General features: G+C 40.3%; 1 protein-coding gene across 3 annotated transcripts; it reads left to right on the top strand.

Annotated features, from left to right (window-relative positions):
- The first annotated feature begins 570 nt into the window (after window positions 1-570).
- LOC104595484 (L10-interacting MYB domain-containing protein-like) lies at window positions 571-19655 on the top strand. 3 transcript variants are annotated; one of them, XM_010256220.3, is made up of 7 exons: window positions 571-769; window positions 2724-2844; window positions 2934-3025; window positions 17761-18095; window positions 18178-18271; window positions 18508-18842; window positions 18925-19655. In XM_010256220.3, the coding sequence occupies exons 3-7, from the start codon at window positions 3001-3003 to the stop codon at window positions 19531-19533; spliced, it is 1398 nt and encodes a 465-aa protein (XP_010254522.1). In that variant the 5' UTR covers window positions 571-769; window positions 2724-2844; window positions 2934-3000; the 3' UTR covers window positions 19534-19655. The 3 variants fall into 3 exon arrangements, with proteins under 3 accessions (XP_010254522.1, XP_010254521.1, XP_088743977.1); XM_010256219.3 differs by having other exon boundaries at window positions 631-769; window positions 2724-2832; XM_088887851.1 differs by having other exon boundaries at window positions 631-769; window positions 2724-2832; window positions 17786-18095.
- The last annotated feature ends 1085 nt before the right edge of the window (window positions 19656-20740 follow it).

Raw genomic sequence — 20740 nt, forward strand, 5'->3', positions numbered from 1 at the left:
TGTATACATAATAAACATTATCTAAATGTATATATAATAAATATTAACTAATAAATATTAGTATATATACACACATTTCAGTTCTTCTATTATTTTTTAATGGTTACTAATTATATCCCGATACTTTATATAAATCATCAAAGAATGGTTTTCATATTTAAATAAATTAGTTATACTCACATAAAACTCATTTTTATTATTTTTCATATTTTTAAGGATTTTTTTTTAATTTTCTAGTGTATCCATGCCTATCTTGATTTTCCGTCCATATCTATACGTTTCTAAAGTGTATCTCGATATGTCTCTTAAAATTAACTTTCCGATACACCTTGAGTTTCAGATACTTTGAACCTTGTACGATACTTTAATCTTTGATATATATATATATATATATATATATAAGCTCGATTAGGCTCGTGAACCTTATGAACCGAGCTTTATTAGACTCGAACTCAGCTTGATTAATAAATCCATATAATAGATTTAAGTTTAACTCAAAATTCAATTTAAACCGAGCCTAACTAAATTCGAACAGTTAGTAAAAAGCTCGGCTCGTGGCTCGTGTATACCAGGCTCAGCTCAAACCCATGTTACCAAAAAATGCGGGATATGTGAGTCCAGGCCTAATTTTATCCTCTTTGGAATGAGAAATGGGCCGTAGGCCCTAGCCCGCGGCACGAAAAACAACCGTGCCCGGAGCTGCCGATTCTCATTCTTGATTCGACACTCTCGCGATCAACCAGCTTAGGGCTGTCTGCACCGGTCTCTGGTAAGCTCTCTCAGATCACCCAGTCCTTATTTTTCTGAGCATTGGATCTCATGATCTCTCTTTGTCCTGGTTCCCAGCTTCTCTTTATCTTAAAGTTTCATACGAGAAACAAAAACAACTAGAATATGAGCATATCATCTATTGAGTTTCATTTAAAATTCTGCAAATAGCACGAACAAATTACTCCATCTTGAACCGACAAATCAACAAATGGGGGACGGAAGGGTTAAGAATATTACTTTATCGTGATTTTCTGGATATTGTTTTACAATTGCTTTGATGGACATCATTGCTTGAGCCAAAACACCCACCTCTCTATCCAGCAAGGTTTGAACCATACATCAAAGGCCCTGGAGCCCCGGGTGTTAGATCATATGATAATCAATAGATATTAAATAAAAACCACTAAAATATACAAAAAATTTGTAGAGAAAGAGGAAGTCATTGCAAACCTTGTCTAGCCAAAGAGAGAAGTCTTTCCAAGCAGCTGTTTGCGACAGTTCACGGAGATGTCGATAGGATTGCCCAAAATGCAGACACATCCACCCAGAGAGTTTGAGTTATGTGATGGCAGGCGAGGCTATGATGCTTTTCCTCTAACTAAAATTTTTGAGTGAGAAAGAAAAAAAAAAGAAAAAATACAGTTTGAAGCCAAAATGTTTTAAATTTCATCCATAACTTAGACAAGAAAGAATTCTTCTTTTTTTGATAAGACGAATTAGACACAATATAAACATATTTGAACAAAACGGTATAAAGCATTCATTGGTGTCATGAATCTAAAATAAAACAACTTGTTGCCATGTTTCTCTTTAAATAAGTATATTTAACTGTATCCTTTTTGTTAACATGGTAATTCTACCTTCCCCTCACCATAGCCATTGTTTCTGTGTCACAGGGATAAGAATATTAACAAAGTTTTAGAATGTCTGAAAAAGTCTATTTTCAGCAGATACTTGTCGAATTTTAAGAATTGTTAAGATGTGTCAACAGATATGATTAGTTTTCTAGATGTTGATGGTATAAACATATATATGCATGTAAATGACTACTTTTTATTGATAATGCATTTTTTTGAGCCAGAATTGTACCAGAATCTTAAGTTGTATCATTTTTGAACCATTATTGTTTTGAACCTGGATTATTCCTGTATCCTTTATACATACTATGATTGGATAATAGTGTTCCCTCCCTCACTCCCTCTCCCTAGCTCCTTCAATGAATTGCTCTCTAGAAGAATTTTAAGGTTTTCCTAAGCATGTTAAAGTTAAATATTAGCTTTAATAAACTAATAATCAAGTGAACAATCTTTGTCATCTATCTGCTACAAAATCCTGCACAAACAGAGTTCTCAAGAGTGGGAAATGAAAGGTTGTTAGCATCCTGAAAAATAGGATGAATTAAGAGAAAGAATACTATGCTTTTGCCATTTGCCAATGCCCACCCAGTTAAGAGAAAGAATACTCTAATTTCTAACCTGTTAACCCAATGATTTTCGAAACTTGAAACAAACTGTAACAGTGCCATCGTTAACAACTTAAAATGATCAGGCCCCACATATAAAAATGTAAAATAAGGAAATTACCTCCATTGCTCAAATTTTAGAAAAGAATCAGACGGAAAAACAGAAAATTCCTATACTCAACTTTTGTGTGGGGGCTGGGGGTGAGCACGCTTTCACCACACTGGAATCCATGATATCAATAAAAATGTCTACTTTGCCCTTGCAACTACCAGTCACTCCTTATTCCTGGATTCCTAGTCAAACATCCATGAGATTCCAATATAAACTCATTATCCTTAGTATGATTCCATTTCCATACCACTTTTCTGCGTTTCAACTGCACACTGATGTGTCTTTTGTGCCCATGTAATAGACAACATACTCAAACATGAACTTATTAGTTCATCTATGTACTTGGAATGCTTAACATTGATAAGGTTTAATTGGCAGGTCTCGATATGGATTATGGAATGCCCTTTGTAACTTATCAGTCCGAGCTACCATGTCCTTAAAAAGATTGGTGCATCTCCAACCAAGTCATTGACATTCTTCTGAGAAGGTTTTATCCGAAGTACTGATCCTTGTACTGCAGTTTTCAACTCCTGCAATATTTCAAAACAAAGTACTATTCACTAGTTTTTTCTCTGACCAATACAACAGTGGTTGATGCCTCAATAGTCAGTGCAATTAGAAGATAGGGTAGCATACAAACACAAAGAGAAAGTTCATGAGTGAAATTCTGACCAGGAAAGGTATTGATATTGTTTATATTTGATGTTTCTAGCTTCTTCCTACATCTCCTTTCTTGGCAATGTTTTAAAAATTGGTTTTTCTAACCTATAGAGACATCTCATGCCACATGTACATTGAAATTTGGAGTTATAATGATGTGCTTTTGGTCCAGTCATTTTGTCAAAAAAAAAAATGACGTGCTTTTGGTCTGATATACTTCTTCAGTTGGGGGCCTGTGACTTTAATTTACTGGCTAGTGCAGCATATATCATTTCTTATGCTGAAATTTGGAATGGTAGTTGTTTCTTCATTTTATGTCTCGTGTTGTTTCTCCTATTTTCCCTTATGGTTGTAGAAACTAATTTAGTATTGCTTTGCAACCCAGATTGTTGCATCTCTAGTTATTCATCTATAAGCTTATTGTTATCTCCTTGAATGCTTGCTGTCAAGTGCTACTAACACCACTTGTTCTTTAGAAACTGGAAGTCTGGAAAAATTTTGAATGATGAATGACATCTCTTTGGTATCTATTGCTACTCTCTCTCTCTCTCACACACACACACACACATGCACCTGTGCGTACGTGCACACACATAAACACACTTGCAAACATATGGCGCTCTATGATGTCATATACAACTGTCAAATGCGGAAGCAAGGACTTCCTAGTATGACCAGAACATTCTCTTGATCTTTTGGTTGGTGGTTTAAACAGATGTTTTGTGGATTTTGATACTTAATGGGTGTTTTTTTGCATATTTTGGTCTTTTTATCTAGCCAAAAGGTTTTGCATCAGTTATGATTTGCTCCTTGTACATTCTGCTAATATCAATAAAAATTTACAGTTACTGATAAAAAAGGAATTTTGTAGAAGAAAATGTCCCATTAACAATTAAAAGAAATAATGTCCATATCATTACTCATGTGTTCAGAGTGCCATTAGAACCATTTTAATAATTCTCTTGGACAGCATCAACTTTAGACCATAAGACAATAATATATAATCATCTATTCAAGAGGAAACCGTTACATTTATGTAATATGCAGTATGCTTTACAATGCTATACTAAAAACACATTACCTAGGGAACATACACAGAAATGCAGACAATAATGTATCACCTCCTAATTAACACCCTTATTTTCAGTAAGGTGGAACCTAACCAAATGGCATAAATCAGCAACTTAGTCCTAGGACAGAGAACTGAGAAAAAAGAGACAAAAAAAAGGCCATGTGGGTCAACAGTGAATAATCTCTTATCTGGATTGGAGAAATACAGGTAAACTTCAAGGAATTACAGATTAGGTAAATCATCCGCAAGAAAAGAGGAAAATATCATGCTTGACTTCCAGAAAAGAAAGGGGAGTCATTTGGAGAAGTCTTTTTTTTTAATGCAGGGAATACCCCTAATCATTAATCAAAACCATATTGATTTTCATCATTAGAAATAGGGATTTTCTTTGTCTTTCCACTGAAGACCTTGATTTATCAAAAAAGGGGGAGGGGGGGGGGATATGCCCAGATCAGTAAAGCTCCAGAAATATTACACTGCATTCAGAGGGGTAAAACATCTGAAGGCAGTGAAGAAGAATAATAGGTAGAAGGCTAACAACGGATGGTAGAAACATGTTTGGACTACTTAATATCCATCAGCCTTATTTCTTTGGTTTTTGAGTTTTGTTTGTTTACCTCACCAATAAGGATGGCTTATAATTTTCATTTTACCAGCAATGAAAGAAAAAAAGGAAATTAAAAGATCACAGGGGTAAAAAACCGAAAACCCACCCATCCCACACATACAGGCGCTTGAAACCTCAACTGGCCCCAGGATTAGGAGCAAGGTTCAAAATTTATCACGTATCAGGGCGTATTGTATTGTATCAGTCACACCTCGATACACTAAATAATGAACATTTTGTATTTTTTGTTGTTTTCAGGGGGTAGGTCTTGCTAAGATCGAAAAAAAGGCTTTAAGAAGACGAGGAAGAGAAGGAACTGACAAAAGGCAGATGATTAGGTGGAAATTTTGGGGAAAAGGAAAGAGTGGAGAAGAAACATATTGTAGATTTGTAAGTAAACTATAGCATTATAATAGGTGATAAGGACAACCAATACAACGTGGCTGTACACATTTTGAACAGCCGTGTATTATCACAAAATTTAAAAATCAGAAAATTCAAAAAAGGAGAAAAGTAGAATGAGGATTTTGGAGCAAAAACAGGCCATGTGGTGTGGCTCAATTTTTTTAGTATATAGTATAGATACTATTAAATCATATGGGCCAGCCTTGGGGTTTGGCCTGCCTTGGCCTGGACAGACATCAAGGTTGTTAACACCATGTAAAAACCTGGCCCAATCCTACCCAGGATCATCCCTAGTACTAGAATTAGCTGCAAGATCATGATAATGACCCAGAAAAACTCAAGGTTTAAAGTATTGGTACACCTCGATATGGGGGAAGGGGTGTATCAGTACTTTGAACCACACTCATCCTTTTTATCTTCCCCCCCCCCTCAAAAATTGAGTAGAGGGGTAGGTCTTAGGCTTGCCTACCTCTGAAATAGGCCAAAATCTGAAAAGATTGATATTTGGTGCATCGGTGACCCACCGATACGGCCCGATACATGATAAAATTTTGAACCTTGGAAACACTTAATCAACCACAATAAAAGGAAAGCAATAGCATCCATTCACCATAAATGATGCCCACATATGAGGTGCATAAAAATAAAAACATGGTGAGGAGACTCAGAGATTTTGTGCTAGACATGCCATGGGTACTTCTGTAATTGTCATTTATACAAATCTTTAGTTGTCATACCTCTCTTTTTGAAACTAGTATGTGTAATATGCAGCATGCTTTATAATGCTACTAAAAACACATCACTTAGAAAACATACACAGAAATGCATACAAGCAACCTTACACATAAACACAGACTCGTAATAATGTTAAGAAAATTGTAATCATAACCAAATCCAAAGGGTGGGTTTAATCCATTCATGAATCTATCATAAAGCTTTAAGAATTAAGATCATATAATCAAGTCCAACTTCAAAAGTCAATTAACCCACATACATTGGTACTTCAACTTGTATATCAATGGAAATAAATTCAACAAAGGGTAGTGGTGATCATGAGCCGGGCTGGTCCTGACTTTGGGCCTATGAATTTTATGTATAAAATGTTAAATGTATAATATTTTATATGTCATAATATAAAATTTATAATTGGTTATGCAAGTTTTTTTTCCCTCTCTCTCTCTCTCTCTCTTGCATTGCTAGGTGCTGAGTCTTCCTCTCACACCTCTGCTTGTGAGTATTCCACTCACTATCGTGAGTTTTTTCTTTTCTCCTATTCCTATTAATAGGGTGTGTTACAGAAGGATTGGAAAGGTAGGGGGTGAGGATGGATGTGATTCTACAGTATGGGGACTTCATCTCAGTTTGGGCATCAATGGGATTGGCCTTCAAACCTCTCTCATCTGAAGGGAATTTCCGGCGGGCAGTATTGGCTTAGTGGGTGAGGTAGTAGAAATTTTTTCTTGGCATAACACCTGTAGAGAAAATGGTTGACCAGCTTGTGGTCCCATCTGCTCATATGTTCTTTCTTGTTTATGTTAGACCTTTTTTTCTATTGTTTCTAGTGACAGGGGTGTTCTTGTCATTGTACCACTTAATGTTGAAGACCTATTTTAAATATCATTTGGGGTGGTAGACTAAGCTAGCTGAACCCCTCATTCTCTTCTATTCTCTCTTCCTCTTCTCCTCTTCTCCTCTTCTCCTCTTCTCTTCTCTTCATTTTTGATTTGCTTTTCTTATTAAACAGGTCTGGACCTTCTTGGTTGCAGACAACTTGGTATCAGAGCAGGCCTAAACTTGGCTTGGGCTCTTGATGAGGGCAGATTTGGCCCTCCAGTGAAATTGCGACATGTGGCACCTTGTGACAACTAGGCAAGCACCCAGGCAACAACTTACCAAATTGGTGTCCCCCCCGGGCACCGGTCTGGCTGGCCTGGCGCAACCTGCACGAAGCCTGCACGCGGCCTGCGCGCGACTTGCGCGCGGCCTGTGCGACCTGGCCAGATCAGCCTGCCACAGGTGCCGACCTGGCAACCTGGCCCGGACACAGGCGTCGACCTGGCAATCTGGCCCGGACACAGGCGCCGACCTGACAACCTGGCCCGGACACCGACCTGACAACCTGGCCCAGGCGCCGACCTGGCCGCCTGGCACAAGCGCCAGCCTGACAACCTCGAGGAGTTCATCACCGTACCCCAGTTCTGATGGGATATGACGTCTTACCGTTTGAAGGCTTTTCACCCACCTAACCCGCGAGGGCACCACTATATAAGGACTCCGACCCCCAAAGCCAAAGGGGAGGAAAAAGGATGGTAACCCCCGCTCTCTAGCTCTCTCATTTCTCTCCAAGCCCTCTGTAATCAGAATGCTAACTTAGGCATCGGAGAGTCCCCGCCGGGAAAATACCCCCGGGTCCTCTGATTCAGTTCTCGTAGGTCCCTCATCTCCCGCCGCCTACAAAGGAGAGAAAATCACCTCACGCGGAGGGTAGTCGGGTTGCGCTGCACCAAGGAGCTCCACCATCCTCTGAGTTGCAGGCCGCCTAGGAGCAAGTCAAGTGACGAGTCCACCAGGCAGTTCGCCACCAGGCAGCTCGCCACCAGGCAGTTCTTCACCAGGCAGTTTGCCATCAGGCAGTTCGCCACCAGGCAATTCGCCACCAGGCAGCTCGCCACCAGGGAGATCGCCACCAGGGAGATCGCCACCAGGGAGATCGCCACCAGGCAGTTCGCCCCCAGGCAGTTCGCCACCAGGCAGTTCGCCCCCAGGCAGTTCGCCCCCAAGCATTTCGCCACCAGGCAGTTCGCCACCAGGCAGCTCGCCACCAGGCAGTTCGCCACCAGGGAGTTCGCCACCAAGGCATGTCACCACCGGGTCAAACAACGAGGTACTTAGCCAAAAAATTTATACATCACAAAAAATGGTATGTGACCAAAAACGGTTACATCAATTGGCGCCGTCTGTGGGAACACGCTACGAAAAGCTAAGTTCTCATCCTACAAAAGCTAAGTTCTCATCTTACCAAAGCTAAGTCCTCACTTTTTTGAAGCTATCACTTTATAGTTTACATTTTTTATGAACTCAAAAACTATGCAGGGAGCTAACAGACTAAGTAGCTCTACCAACCTTACTTTCAATTTAGATAATGCCTCATCAGTCATCTCCGCAAGGTCCCCCCTACAAAGATGAGCTCTTCGTGGCTTCCGCGGGAGTTGACGGCCAACAGATTACATAGGCGCCCTTACCGGTCGAGCCTTCCAAGGCTCCCGTGTGAGCTGGCGACCTAAAGTTAGTAGTGCTGCCCCCGAAGGTCGAGCTCCTAGTAGCTTCTTGTAGGAGTGGGTGACCGGCATTACGAAGCTGATGTAGCACAATCATAGCTCGACACCTCACAGGCAAAGCCTACGGGCCACATTACTGCTTAAGACCCGGTCGCCTCTCCGGCACGAGCAAAGTCAAAAAAGAGTAGACTACGAGTCACTCCCAAAAGCCTACGGGCCACATTACTGCTTAAAACCCGGTCGCCTCTCCGGCACGGGCAAAAGTCAAAAAAGAGTAGACTACGAGTCACTCCCAAAAGCCTACGGGCCACATTACTGCTTAAGACCCGGTCGCCTCTCCAGCACGGGGAAAGTCAAAAAAGAGTAGACTACGAGTCACTCCCAAAAGCCTACGGGCCACATTACTGCTTAAAACCCGGGCGCCTCTCCGGCATGGGCAAAAGTCAAAAAAGAGTAGACTACGAGTCACTCCCAAAAGCCTACGGGCCACATTACTGTTTAAAACTCGGTCGCCTCTCCGGCATGGGAAAGTCAAAAAAGAGTAGACTACGAGTCACTCCCAAAGCCTACGGGCCACATTACTGCTTAAGGCCCGGTCGCCTCTCCGGCACGAGCAAAAGTCAAAGAAGAGTAGACTACGAGTCACTCCTAAAGCCTGCGGGCCACACTATTGCTAAATATCCAGTCGCTTCCTCAGCATGAACAAAATCAGCAAAAGTGAACTATATGTTGCCCCAGAGCCTATGGGCTACACTACTGAACTGGCGGAGACCCCCTTGTCTTACTGGCAGCTCGTCGCATACAGGCAGCTCCCAAAGCCTAAGGAATTGGATCAAAACTTACTAGCTCGTCGACTTACGGGCCAAAAGAAATCTACTCCCTTTGCTGAGTTACTCTCAGCTCGGGAGTAGGGGGTAATTGATGAGGGCAGATTTGGCCCTCCATTGAAATTGCGACACGTGGCACCTTGTGACAACTAGGCAAGCACCCAGGCAACAACTTACCAAATTGGTGTCCCCCCCGGGCACCGGTCTGGCTGGCATGGCGCGACCTGCACGCGGCCTAGCGCGGCCTGGCCAGATCAGCCTGCCACAGGCGCCGACCTGGCAACCTGGCCCTGACACAGGCGCCGACCTGGCAATCTGGCCCGGACACAGGCGCCGACCTGACAACCTGGCCCGGACACAGGCGCCGGCCTGGCAACCTGACCCGGACATCAACCCGCCGACTGACACAGGCGCCGACCTGACAACCTGGCCCGGACACAGGCGCCGACCTGGCAACTTGGCCCGGACAACGACCCGCCGACTTGACAACCTGGCCCAGGCGCCGACCTGGCCGCCTGGCACAAGCGCCAGCCTGACAACCTTGAGGAGTTCATCACCGTACCCTAGTTCTGATGGGATATGACATCTTACCGTTTGAAGGCTTTTCACCCACCTAACCCGCGAGGGCACCACTATATAAGGACTCCGACCCCCAAAGCCAAAGGGGAGGAAAAAGGATGGTAACCCCCGCTTTCTAGCTCTCTCATTTCTCTCCAAGCCCTCTGTAATCAGAATGCTAACTTAGGCATCGGAGAGTCCCCGCCGGGAAAATACCCCCGGGTCCTCTGATTCAGTTCTTGTAGGTCCCTCAGCTCCCGCCGCCTACAAAGGAGAGAAAATCACCTCACGCGGAGGGTAGTCGGGTTGCGCTGCACCAAGGAGCTCCACCATCCTCTGAGTTGCAGGCCGCCTAGGAGCAAGTCAAGTGACGAGTCCACCAGGCAGCTCGCCACCAGGCAGTTCTTCACCAGGCAGTTTGCCATCAAGCAGTTCGCCACCAGGCAGTTTGCCACCAGGCAGTTCGCCACCAGGTAGCTCGCCACCAGGCAGCTCGCCACCAGGCAGTTCGCCACCAGGGAGATCGCCACCAGGGAGATCGCCACCAGGCAGTTCGCCACCAGGGAGATCGCCACCAGGCAGTTCGCCCCCAAGCAGTTCGCCACCAGGCAGTTCGCCACCAGGCAGCTCACCACCAAGCAGTTCGCCACCAGGCAGTTCGCCACTAGGGAGCGCCACCAGGCAGTTCGCCCCCAAGCAGTTCGCCACCAGGCAGTTCGCCACCAGGCAGCTCGCCGCCAGGCAGTTCGCCACCAGGCAGTTCGCCACCAGGTAGCTCATCACCAAGGCATGTCACCACCGAGTCAAACAACGAGGTACTTAGCCAAAAAATTTATACATCACAAAAAATGGTACGTGACCAAAAACGGTTACATCAGTTCTCATGTAGGTGTTGTCCAACCGACTACATGGGAGTTGTTCTAGGGCTGGAAGCTTTAGTTTGAGTCGCCTGGTTCTTGGAGGTCATTGGAGATTGAAGAAGGTGCCCAAGATTCAAACCTCTTGGAGAGCTATCTGGTGACTAGGAAGAATCAAAGAAAACAGGTTGGTTTCTGATTTAGAGCTTAAATCAGAGATTGAGAGTGGTGCCCAATAATTTCTGGGTTGTTTTCCTTATTTTTCTGGACTGTTAAAGTATCTGAAATTTCTCTGAAATTAGTACTGCTATTCGGCTGTTCTTTTAGACTGCTTTAGCCCATAAATTTTTGGGTTGTTTTCATATTTTTTGGACTTTCAAGTGGCTGAAATATCTCTGGAATCATAACTGCTGGTTGGTCTTTTCTCTTGGACTGTTTAGGGCACCTGTACGGACTATTTTCTAGGCTATATTATTTTTTGATAGTGTGGTCTCCTTTACTGCCCACCTTGTGTTTTGTAAAAAGGTCTCTGAAGTTTTTTTGCTTCCTTTGGATGCTGTTTGGACAGTACTTGGAATTTCTGTTTAGAAAAGGAATTTGGAGAGTGCTGTGTACCCTTCATTCAGTGATTACTCTTTGTCCACTTCAGCATGGAAATGGCTGGAAATGAGAACAAACCAAATGGAGAAGGACTTGTAGGTGTAACTCTACTGATAACAATTCATTTCAGATTACTATAGTCAAGTTTGATGGAACAAACTATTTGGAATGGGCCCAAACAGCTATGATGGCCATTGGAGGGAGGGGAAAACTGGGGCGTGTGATGGGAGGCACAAAGAAACCAACACAGGAGGACCCTTCCCTTGCTAAATGGGTTCAAGAAAATTATTTGGTTATGACTTGGTTATGCAACTCTATACAGCCTCATATTAGTAGAAACTATCTTTGGGAAAAGACAGCTAAGGAGATTTGGGACAATATGAAAAAAACCTATTCTCAGCCCCTTAGTAATGCTAGAGCCTATGAACTAAAAATGGAGGTGAATAATCTTAAACAGGGGGAGAAACCTGTGTCAGTCTATTTCTCCACCTTGAAATCATTGTGGTATGAGAGATCATCTTGAGACTATTGAGTGGGAGAGCCAAAAGGATGCTGCCACATTCAGGAAATTGGTTGAGAAAAATAGTGTTTGAATTCCTGGTTGGGCTGAATTCTGACTGACATTGTAAGACGACAACTTCTCACTAGAGATAGTGTCTCTTTATCTCAAGCCTAATCTATGGTACATAGTGAGGAAAGTAGAAGGAAGGTTATGTTGCAAATCCCATCTATGGAATTGGCTTTTGCAGCTATAAAACCAAAGACTGGAGGTGATAAGGAGAGGGATGGAAAGAGGGATGCGTTTTGTGACTACTGTAAGAAGCCAAAACATACTAAGGACACTTGTTGGAAGCTTCATCCTCAGTTAATTCCAGAAAGACTTAGGAACAAGAAGGGAAACACTAATGCAGCTATAACCATAGGAGCTTCATCCACAGCTATAACCACAGGATCTCCATCCACTCCCAACACTAGATCTAGTTCTCTTGATGCATTGGCTGCTGTTAGGGCTGCTTTATCTCAATTGGAGAGTGAAGCTGGTTGCTTGACAGTCTCATTCTACTCCCACCTCTGCTTTTGCTTAATCAGGTACAAAGGCCTTTGCCTATCATGCCTCTACCCCAGGTAACATTAGCCATTTTTGGATTATTGATTCAGGTGCATCTGATCATATGGCTAATTTATCTTCATTGTTTCACACCTATTGCTTGTCCTCTGGCATAGACAAAGTGTCTATTGCTGATGGCTCTCTTGTCCTTGTTTTAGGCAAGGGAGACATCAATGTCTTTGATGCTATTTCCTTATCCTCAGTTCTGCATGTTCCTAAACTAAGCAGTAATTTGCTTTCTGTCAATAGTATCACTAAACACCAGAACTGTTCTGTAACATTTTTCCCTGATCATTGTGTTTTTCAGGATCTGGCTACAAGGAAGGTGATTGGGACTGGCCGTGAGACGAATGGGATCTACTTGCTTGAACATCCACCTGGGAAGAGGAAAGAAAGTGGGAAGTCTTTTGTGTCACAGTCTGTGAGTCAAATTATGCTTTGGCATAATCGATTGGGTCATCTTTCTTTTGGGTCTTTAAGGAGTCTTTTTCCTAATTTGTTTGAGTCAATCCAAATGGCCAGTCTGAAGTGTGAGAGTTGTGAGTTGGCAAAGCATTGTAGATCAACTTATTCACAAAGTAATAAAAGAAGTTTTGTTCTTTTTGAAATTGTGCATACTGATGTTTGGGGGCCTTATCATATTCTTGCTATGGGTGGGTACAAACACTTTCTATTGTTTGTTGATGACCACTCTCGGTTTTCATGGGTTTACCTCATGCGCTCTTGGGATGAGGTTCCCTCTTTGACCCGCATTTTCATCAAATGATCTTGACTCATTTTGGTGTTAAAATAAAAAATCTCTGATCTGATAATGCCAAAGAACATTTTTGCAAAACCCCTATCCTCTTATCTCTTTGAACACTGAGTGATTCATCAGAGCACTTGTCCTCATACACCATAGCATAACGGTGTAGCTGAGAGGAAAAACAGACACATCCTTGAAGTTGCAAGAAGCATTATGCTGAATACTAATGTTCCAATTCGTTTCTGGGGGGATGCTATTCTTACTGTTGTTTATCTCATTAACAGGATTCCTTCACGAGTCTTGGACATGAAAACTTTTAACTTGTTGTATCCTGATAAGGAGCAGTTCTCTGTTCTTTCCAAAACCTTTGGTTGCACTTGTTTTGTCCAAATCCTTGGGCCTACATGTTCAAAATTTGATCCTAAGGTTGCCAAATGTATTTTCCTAGGGTATGCACAAAATCAAAAGGGGTATTATTGCTATGACCCTGTCTCGAGAACCAGATTTGTATCTATGTATGTCACCTTCTTTGAAGATGTCCCTTATTACCCTAGGGTTTCACCTCAGGGTGAGAGTGGTGAGCGGGGTGTGTTTGCTCAAGATGTTCCTTTGCCCATTCTTGCAAGTGGAGAGGAGTGTATTGAAGGGAGTTGTCAAAAGTGTAAAGAATTGAGGGTGTTTCACAGAAGATGGTGGCAGAAAGTTGGTTCTAGTAATGATCAGTCCAGGCTAGTTCCTATCTCTTTTGCCGCACCAGATTCAGGTATTGCTTCCTCCTTACCCCCTACTGCTACTGATGACGTACCCACTCCTATTATTGATGACATACCCTCTTCCACTACTGTGTCTTTGCCATCCTCAGATGACCTTGACCTTCCGATTGTAGTACGTAAGGGGAAACGTCAGTGTACCTCATCCTCTGCCCATTGTATCTCTCATTTCCTTTCTTATGATCACATTTCATCATCATATAAGTCCTTTTTAGCCTTCATTACTGCCATTCCCATTCCCAGAACAGTTCAAGAGGCCCTTGTTGTCATTGAGTGGAAGGAAGCAATGAAGGCTGAGATGGATGCCCTTGTAAAGAATGATACTTGGGAACTGGTTGATCAACCAAGAGAGAAGAAGCCTGTTGGGTGTAGGTGGATATTCACAGTTAAGTATAATGCTGATGCTACAATTGAAAGGTATAAAGCTAGACTGGTGGCTAAGGGATACACTCAAACTAATGGTATTGATTACTTGGAGACGTTTGCACCAGTTTTAAAAATGAATACCATTAGGGTTTTACTGTCTCTTGCTGCTAACTTCTCTTGGCCTCCGTTTCAGATGGATGTTAAGAATGCATTTCTAAATGGTGACTTGTAGGAGGAGGTGTATATGGAGTTACCTCCTGGTTTCTATGGTGCAGAGACTGATAAGAAAGTTTGCAAGTTGAAGAAAGCTTTGTATGGTCTAAAACAATCTCCAAGGGCATAGTTTGATAGATTCAGAATTGCTTTGGAAAGATTTGGCTATGTTCAATCCAAATCTGACCACACTCTGTTCTTTAAGAAGAAAGAATCTACTTTGACTCTATGTGGATGACATTGTGGTGACAGGAAGTGATATTGATGAGATTAACTCTCTTAAGCAATTGTTGAATCAAGAATTTGAAGTAAAGGACCTGGGTGAGTTGAGGTATTTCCTTGGGATAGAAGTTGCAAGGTCCAAGCATGACATTTTTGTTTCCCAAAGGAAGTATGTTCTTGATCTCTTGGAAGAGACAGGAAAACTAGGAGCTAAGCCTGCTATTACTCCCATTGAGCAAAATCATAAGATTAATGCAGAGGATGGTGAGCCTTTAGAAGATAAAGGTATGTATCAACAACTTGTAGGAAGACTTCTCTACCTATGTCTAACTCGCCTTGACATTTCGTATGCTATAAGTGTTGTTAGTCAGTAAATGCACTCTCCCAAGACCTCACACCTCCTTGCTGTTGAGAGAATTTTAGCCTACTTGAAGAGGTGTCCAGGCCGAGGTATACTTTTTAAAAATAGTGGCCATATGAAGATTGATGGGCAGGTTGTATTGATGATAGGAGATTTACCTCTGGGTATTGTGCCTTTGTTGGAGGAAACTTAGTTTCATGGAGGAGCAAGAAGCAAAATGTTGTTGCTCGGTCCAGTGCTGAAGCTAAATACAGGTCTATGGCTAATGGTGTTGCTGAAATATTATGGCTGAAGTCTCTCCTTACAGAATTGGGAATTGAGTTTGAAAGGCCCTTGATGCTGTATTGTGATAACCAGACGGCCATTAACATTGCCCACAACCCAATACAGCATGATAGAACCAAACACATTGAAGTTGACAAACATTTCATCCGAGAGAAAGTTGCCTCTCAAGAAGTGTGCCTTCCTTGTGTTGCCACTAATATGCAGTTTGCTGATGTCTTCACCAAGGCAGTCAACAAAATCAAACTTGAGTCAGATTTAAGTAAGTTGGGAATGATCAATATATTTTCCCAACTTGAGGGGGGAGTGTAGAGAAAATGGTTGACCAGCTTGTGGTCCCATCTGCTCATATGTTCTTTCTTGTCTATAGTACTGTTAGACCTTTTTTTCTATTGTTTATAGTGACAGGGGCATTCTTGTCATTGTACTACTTAATGTTGAAGACCTATTTTAAATATCATTTGGGGCGGCAAACTAAGCTAGCCGAACCCTTCATTCTCTTCTATTCTCTCTTCCTCTTCTCTTCTCTCTTCTCTTCTCTTCTCTTCATTTCTGGTTTGCTTTTCTTACTAAACAGGTCTAAACCTTCTTGGTTTCAGACAACTACACCAAAGGTTGTGGATGTGGCCAGGAGTTCGAGGGATGCAGACCTTCTGCATTGGGGTCACAATGGATTACTCAGAGAAGAGGATGTTTCTGGTGCTGTTCTGGTCAGTGTGGTGATTTAATGTCTTGAGGGCTGTTTCTTGTGTTGGCGATCACCTAATTCATGGTGCTGAATTCTTGTTGGCATTTAAATGGGATGGGCTCTATGTTGGGTTTTGTCCCATTCTTTTGGATGTTTTGGGTCTGCTGAAAGGGTTTCGATTCAGTGGATTATCGTCACCGGTGAAGATGGAACTACAAATTTATTTTCTGTCTTGTAAGATCTGGAGATCCAGTTTCCGGTGACCATGGTCTCATAGTTTCCGACAAGTTGTTCTTTTCGACATTTTTTTGGCATTTCAATTTTGCGTTCATCAATAGGTCTATGTGTGTAGGCGCGAATTACACCACAACTCCTTTCATTTCGGACATGGATTTTCTTGCATTAATGGTGGTTGCAAGAGATGATCATTTGGACAAAATTTTTGGGATTCCACCACCTATTTGAAATGTGGTTGTAATTGCTTTTCTAGGCGTTTTTAAATTTTTAAAAGGCTTTCTCCATAGGCCACTTATTTTTAAAAGAAGATTGTTTTGATAAGGTATATTTAACGGTTTGTGGGTTATTTCATCTGGTTTTGAAGTTTACCGTTGTTGGTTGCCACTGGATGGGTTTGAGTTTGGCAATCAATTCTCTCCTTAACCCCTTGTTGGTTTAGTTGTTCGGATGCTTTATTCGGAAGTTTCTTGTTGAGTTTATCTCTGTTGGAGGTTTGGCCCTTCGTTTTGGCGTTTTATAGATTTCCGCTGCAGAGTCCTCACAAACTGGATCCTTCAGCAGATTGGTCAATAATCTGGATTTATTTCTCCAATTTTGTCAATTTCTTGGACTATTCTGACTGATGCTGATTGTAGTATCTTGTATTCTGAGCATTTTTTTAATGAAATTTGCCACACGTGGCTTAAAAAAATATAAAATTTATTTTGTACATTATGTAATATAAAATATTATATATAATATAAATTCAAAATAATGCATAAAGTTCTAAGATAATATAATCAAAATAATTCAGTTGAACTTAGTCATGAATCTATTATAAAGTTCAATATCATATAATCAATTCCAATCTCAAAAGTCAATCAACCCACAGACATTGGTTCTTTCTTTCATTTTTTTTTGGGAGTACATATATTGGTTCTTTAACTCATATATCAATGGAAACGATTCAATGAAGGTAGAAAATGATCACCCTAACAAAGGGATACATAATTATCTCTTACCCTAGACAAAAGTCTCACCTAGTAAAATAGGTACCGGGACACATCTATGTCCATTTTATCCTCCCTTCATGTTGAAGAGCAAGGAAAAAGATTGAAATGAATTCCAACTTCCAATTAGAAATGCTCATAATAGAATATAAAGGCCTACCAAGGTTCATAATATAATTTTATTAATTTAATGGTGTTTTGTCTAAAATCTTTATTTCCCTTTCTTTTCCTTCATAGGTTACACACTCAGATTCTTTTGGTAGATCAATTCACTATTAAGGTTTGAATTTTGAAATCATACTGATTAGAACATTCTAAATTTAACATCTTTATTCCATTAATATTCTTTTAAATATGTGAAATGCTATCTGCTATGGTTGTGTTATTTTCTACATGGAGAGGAGCATCCGTGGCCGTGCATATATATTTTCTTCTATGTAGCTATATTTTCAAGGTCTTCCACTTTTGTTGCATTTCTATGCTATCTTCTTTGGTATTCTATTACTATAGCAATGTAAAGTTTTATTCGTTTTTTTTTTATAGATTAAAGTTTTATTTGTTTTGCTATAGATATGTCATCACATTGTTCATCTAGGGATGAAAAAGATCATGCCAAATGGACAAGGAAAGAGGAGAGGATATTTGTTGAATTAATGGTAGAACAGTGCAAAAAAGGTAATAGGACAACTACTACCTTTAGCTCTGTCGGTTGGAATGAAATCCAAAAGGATTTCAATAAGAAGACAGGGTGTAACTACACAGATATGCAGTTGAAAAATAAATTTCAAAAACTAAGAAAAGTGCACAAAGAGTTAAAGAATGCATGCAAGCAAATGGGTTTTAGTATGGATCCTTCTAGGAAGGTTATATTGGCAGAGGATGATGAATGGGAAGCCTACCTAAGAGTGAGTCATGTGTACTATGTTTCAATTTGCTAAGATATTTAGGTTAGGTATATAATTTGTCTAATCATACTTATGTACACAGGGTCATCCCAATGCAAAAAATTTACGAACAATTGGATGTCCGTTATGGGATGAGCTTCAAATAATCTTTGGTGATGCAACCAGTGAAGATAAAGGTACTCTTGATGTAGAAAGTATTAATTTAACATATTTTTATTCCATTAGTATTCTTTTAAATATGTGAAGTTCTATGGTTATTTTATTTGCTATATGAGAGGAGTATTCAGGCATGTATATTTTCTGCATGTAGCTATATATTTTCATGGTCTTCCCACTTTTTGTTGCATTTCCATACTATCTTCCTTGGTATGTTATATTGTAGCATTGTAAACTTTTATTTGTTTTGCCATAGATATGTCACTTTGTCCATCTAGGGATAGAAAAGATAATGCCAAATGGACAAGGAAGGAGGAGAGGATATTTGTTGAATTAATGGTAGAACAATGTAAAAAAGGTAATAGGACGACTACTGCCTTTAGCTCTACTGGTTGGAAAGAAATCCAGAAAGATTTCAATAAGAAGACAGGGTGTAACTACACAGATATGCAATTGAAGAATAAATTTCAAAAATTACGACTTTTGCACAAGGAGTTCAAGAATGCATGCAAAGAAACGGGTTTTAGTATGGATCCTTTTAGGAAAGTTATATTGGCAGATGATGGTGATGTATGGGAAGCCTACGTAAGAGTAAGTCACGTGTATTATGTTTTAATTTGATAAAGTTATCACTATGTATGTATAATTTGTCTAATTATATTTATGTATACAGGATCATCCCAATGCAAAGAATTTACAAACAACTGGATGTCAATTATGGGATGAGCTTTGTATAATTTTTGGTGACATCACTACAATCGGTGAATATACAAAATCTTTTAGGCAGGAAGATGAAGATACTTCAGAAGATGAAGATACTTTTGAGGCAGAAAGTATTAATTCTTTATCAGATTCTGATGAGCACCAAACAACTAGGCATATTAGTTTTGGTTCCTTAGATCCCTTGCTTACATTAGATGCAATGGATGATACCAGCCAAGAAAAGAGTCCAATATCTCCAAAGAGAGCTATTACTTTGAAGGATCGGAAACGCAAGAAATTCAACAATTTGAAAGCTTTTAGTGAGGCTTGCATGGCATTCACTCTTGAGTCTATGTATCGTATTAATAAAGATCGTAAAAAGAGGTTGACATCAGTTCCATTACATGACCCATATCCACTTAGTAGATGCATTGAAGTTTTAAATAATGCACCATGTTTAGATGCAAAATTATATGGGAAGGCAATGAACTTATGTATGCATTCATATTGGAGAGAAGTCATCTGTCAAGTACCTAGGGAGTTAATTAGTCAAGTCATTGAATCTGCAAAGGAGCCATAATGATGAGATGCTGGGATTATGCTCATTTTATATTTCATTATATTTTGTAGTCTGGTGTTGAACATTGTATTTTAGTTTATGGGTATTGTTAGTAAAATTGTTTTTTGTGTTGTGTTTCATCACATTAAGCATGTTTTTGATATTTTTATTTAAATAGCTTGACTAGTGTGGTTATATTGGGCTTTAATTATGCTAATTTTTTACAAATAACATAAATGTAATTATAGGATGTGATTCTAATTTTATGAATCGATAGGATGAATTACAAAGCAAAAGTTGATGAATGCAAAACTGATTTTGATAGTGAATAAGCAAGTGATGATTATGACGCATAGGAGACGATATATGGTGCTTTGTTGTATGACAACTATGGTTTTAATAGGATATGAGACAAGGCAGGTTTGGCCTGGAGGCATCTTGTGAGGCATGCACCTCAAATGATATAATCTCAGCCGTTAGAATTTAGTCAAATAAAAAAATGAGTGTTTTTAGCTACATAGGGCCTTTACCAAGATTAGAAACTAGAGAGTTCCAAGTATGTAGAACTCTAAAGATGGAATTACGACTTTCAAGTAGAGGAGAGAATGCAATGTTTTTCTATCGTCTCAATGACCGGCGATAGATAATAACTCGATCAAAATCACGGAGCAATCTTATACTCCTGTTAGTCTGTTTGGATCCCTTATTTCATTATGTTCACTTGTATACTTGGCTGAAAAACGTTATTCCAGTTCTTGAAGGTCAATACCTATGTCTGAATATATTCATTTTCTAAGAGACTCTGAAATTTGTTGTGTATTATTATTATTAAAGGATTCGACTATGATATTGGAAAGACATGGTATCTGAAAATCTTGTGACCAATCAACGAGTATCATAAGCATGTTAACTAATCAGGTGGTATTTATCAAAATTCATAGGTGGGTTTTTATTGGCCAAAGCTCTTCCTGTAACATTTCTTTCAGGCATTATAGTTTAGATTTTTCAGTTATTAAAATTCTAAAAATGGGAATACAAATCGGGGATTGCAACCGAAAGAAAAGAGGAATGCAAATTGGGAATGGGTTGTTGATGTAGTCATTGGTATTTTGGTAGGTGGGGATTATACAAATGAAATAAATTTAATGTAGTTCTTTTCTTTCACTTGCAGATAGGAAGAAAATAGAATTTTCGTGTAGGTAGGAAGCAAGGCAATAATCCAAGAGTA

This window comes from Nelumbo nucifera, chromosome 5 (genome assembly GCF_055504915.1).
Source record: "Nelumbo nucifera cultivar China Antique chromosome 5, China Antique-T2T, whole genome shotgun sequence".
Taxonomy (NCBI): Eukaryota; Viridiplantae; Streptophyta; class Magnoliopsida; order Proteales; family Nelumbonaceae; genus Nelumbo; species Nelumbo nucifera.

Coding starts and splice junctions, on each gene's coding strand:
- LOC104595484 (XM_010256220.3), top strand. CDS start 3,001: ATGAGTGAAATTCTGACCAGGAAAG. Junction 18,096..18,177: donor AATGGGAAGCCTACCTAAGA/GTGAGTCATGTG, acceptor TTATGTACACAG/GGTCATCCCAATGCAAAAAA. Junction 18,272..18,507: donor TGCAACCAGTGAAGATAAAG/GTACTCTTGATG, acceptor GTTTTGCCATAG/ATATGTCACTTTGTCCATCT.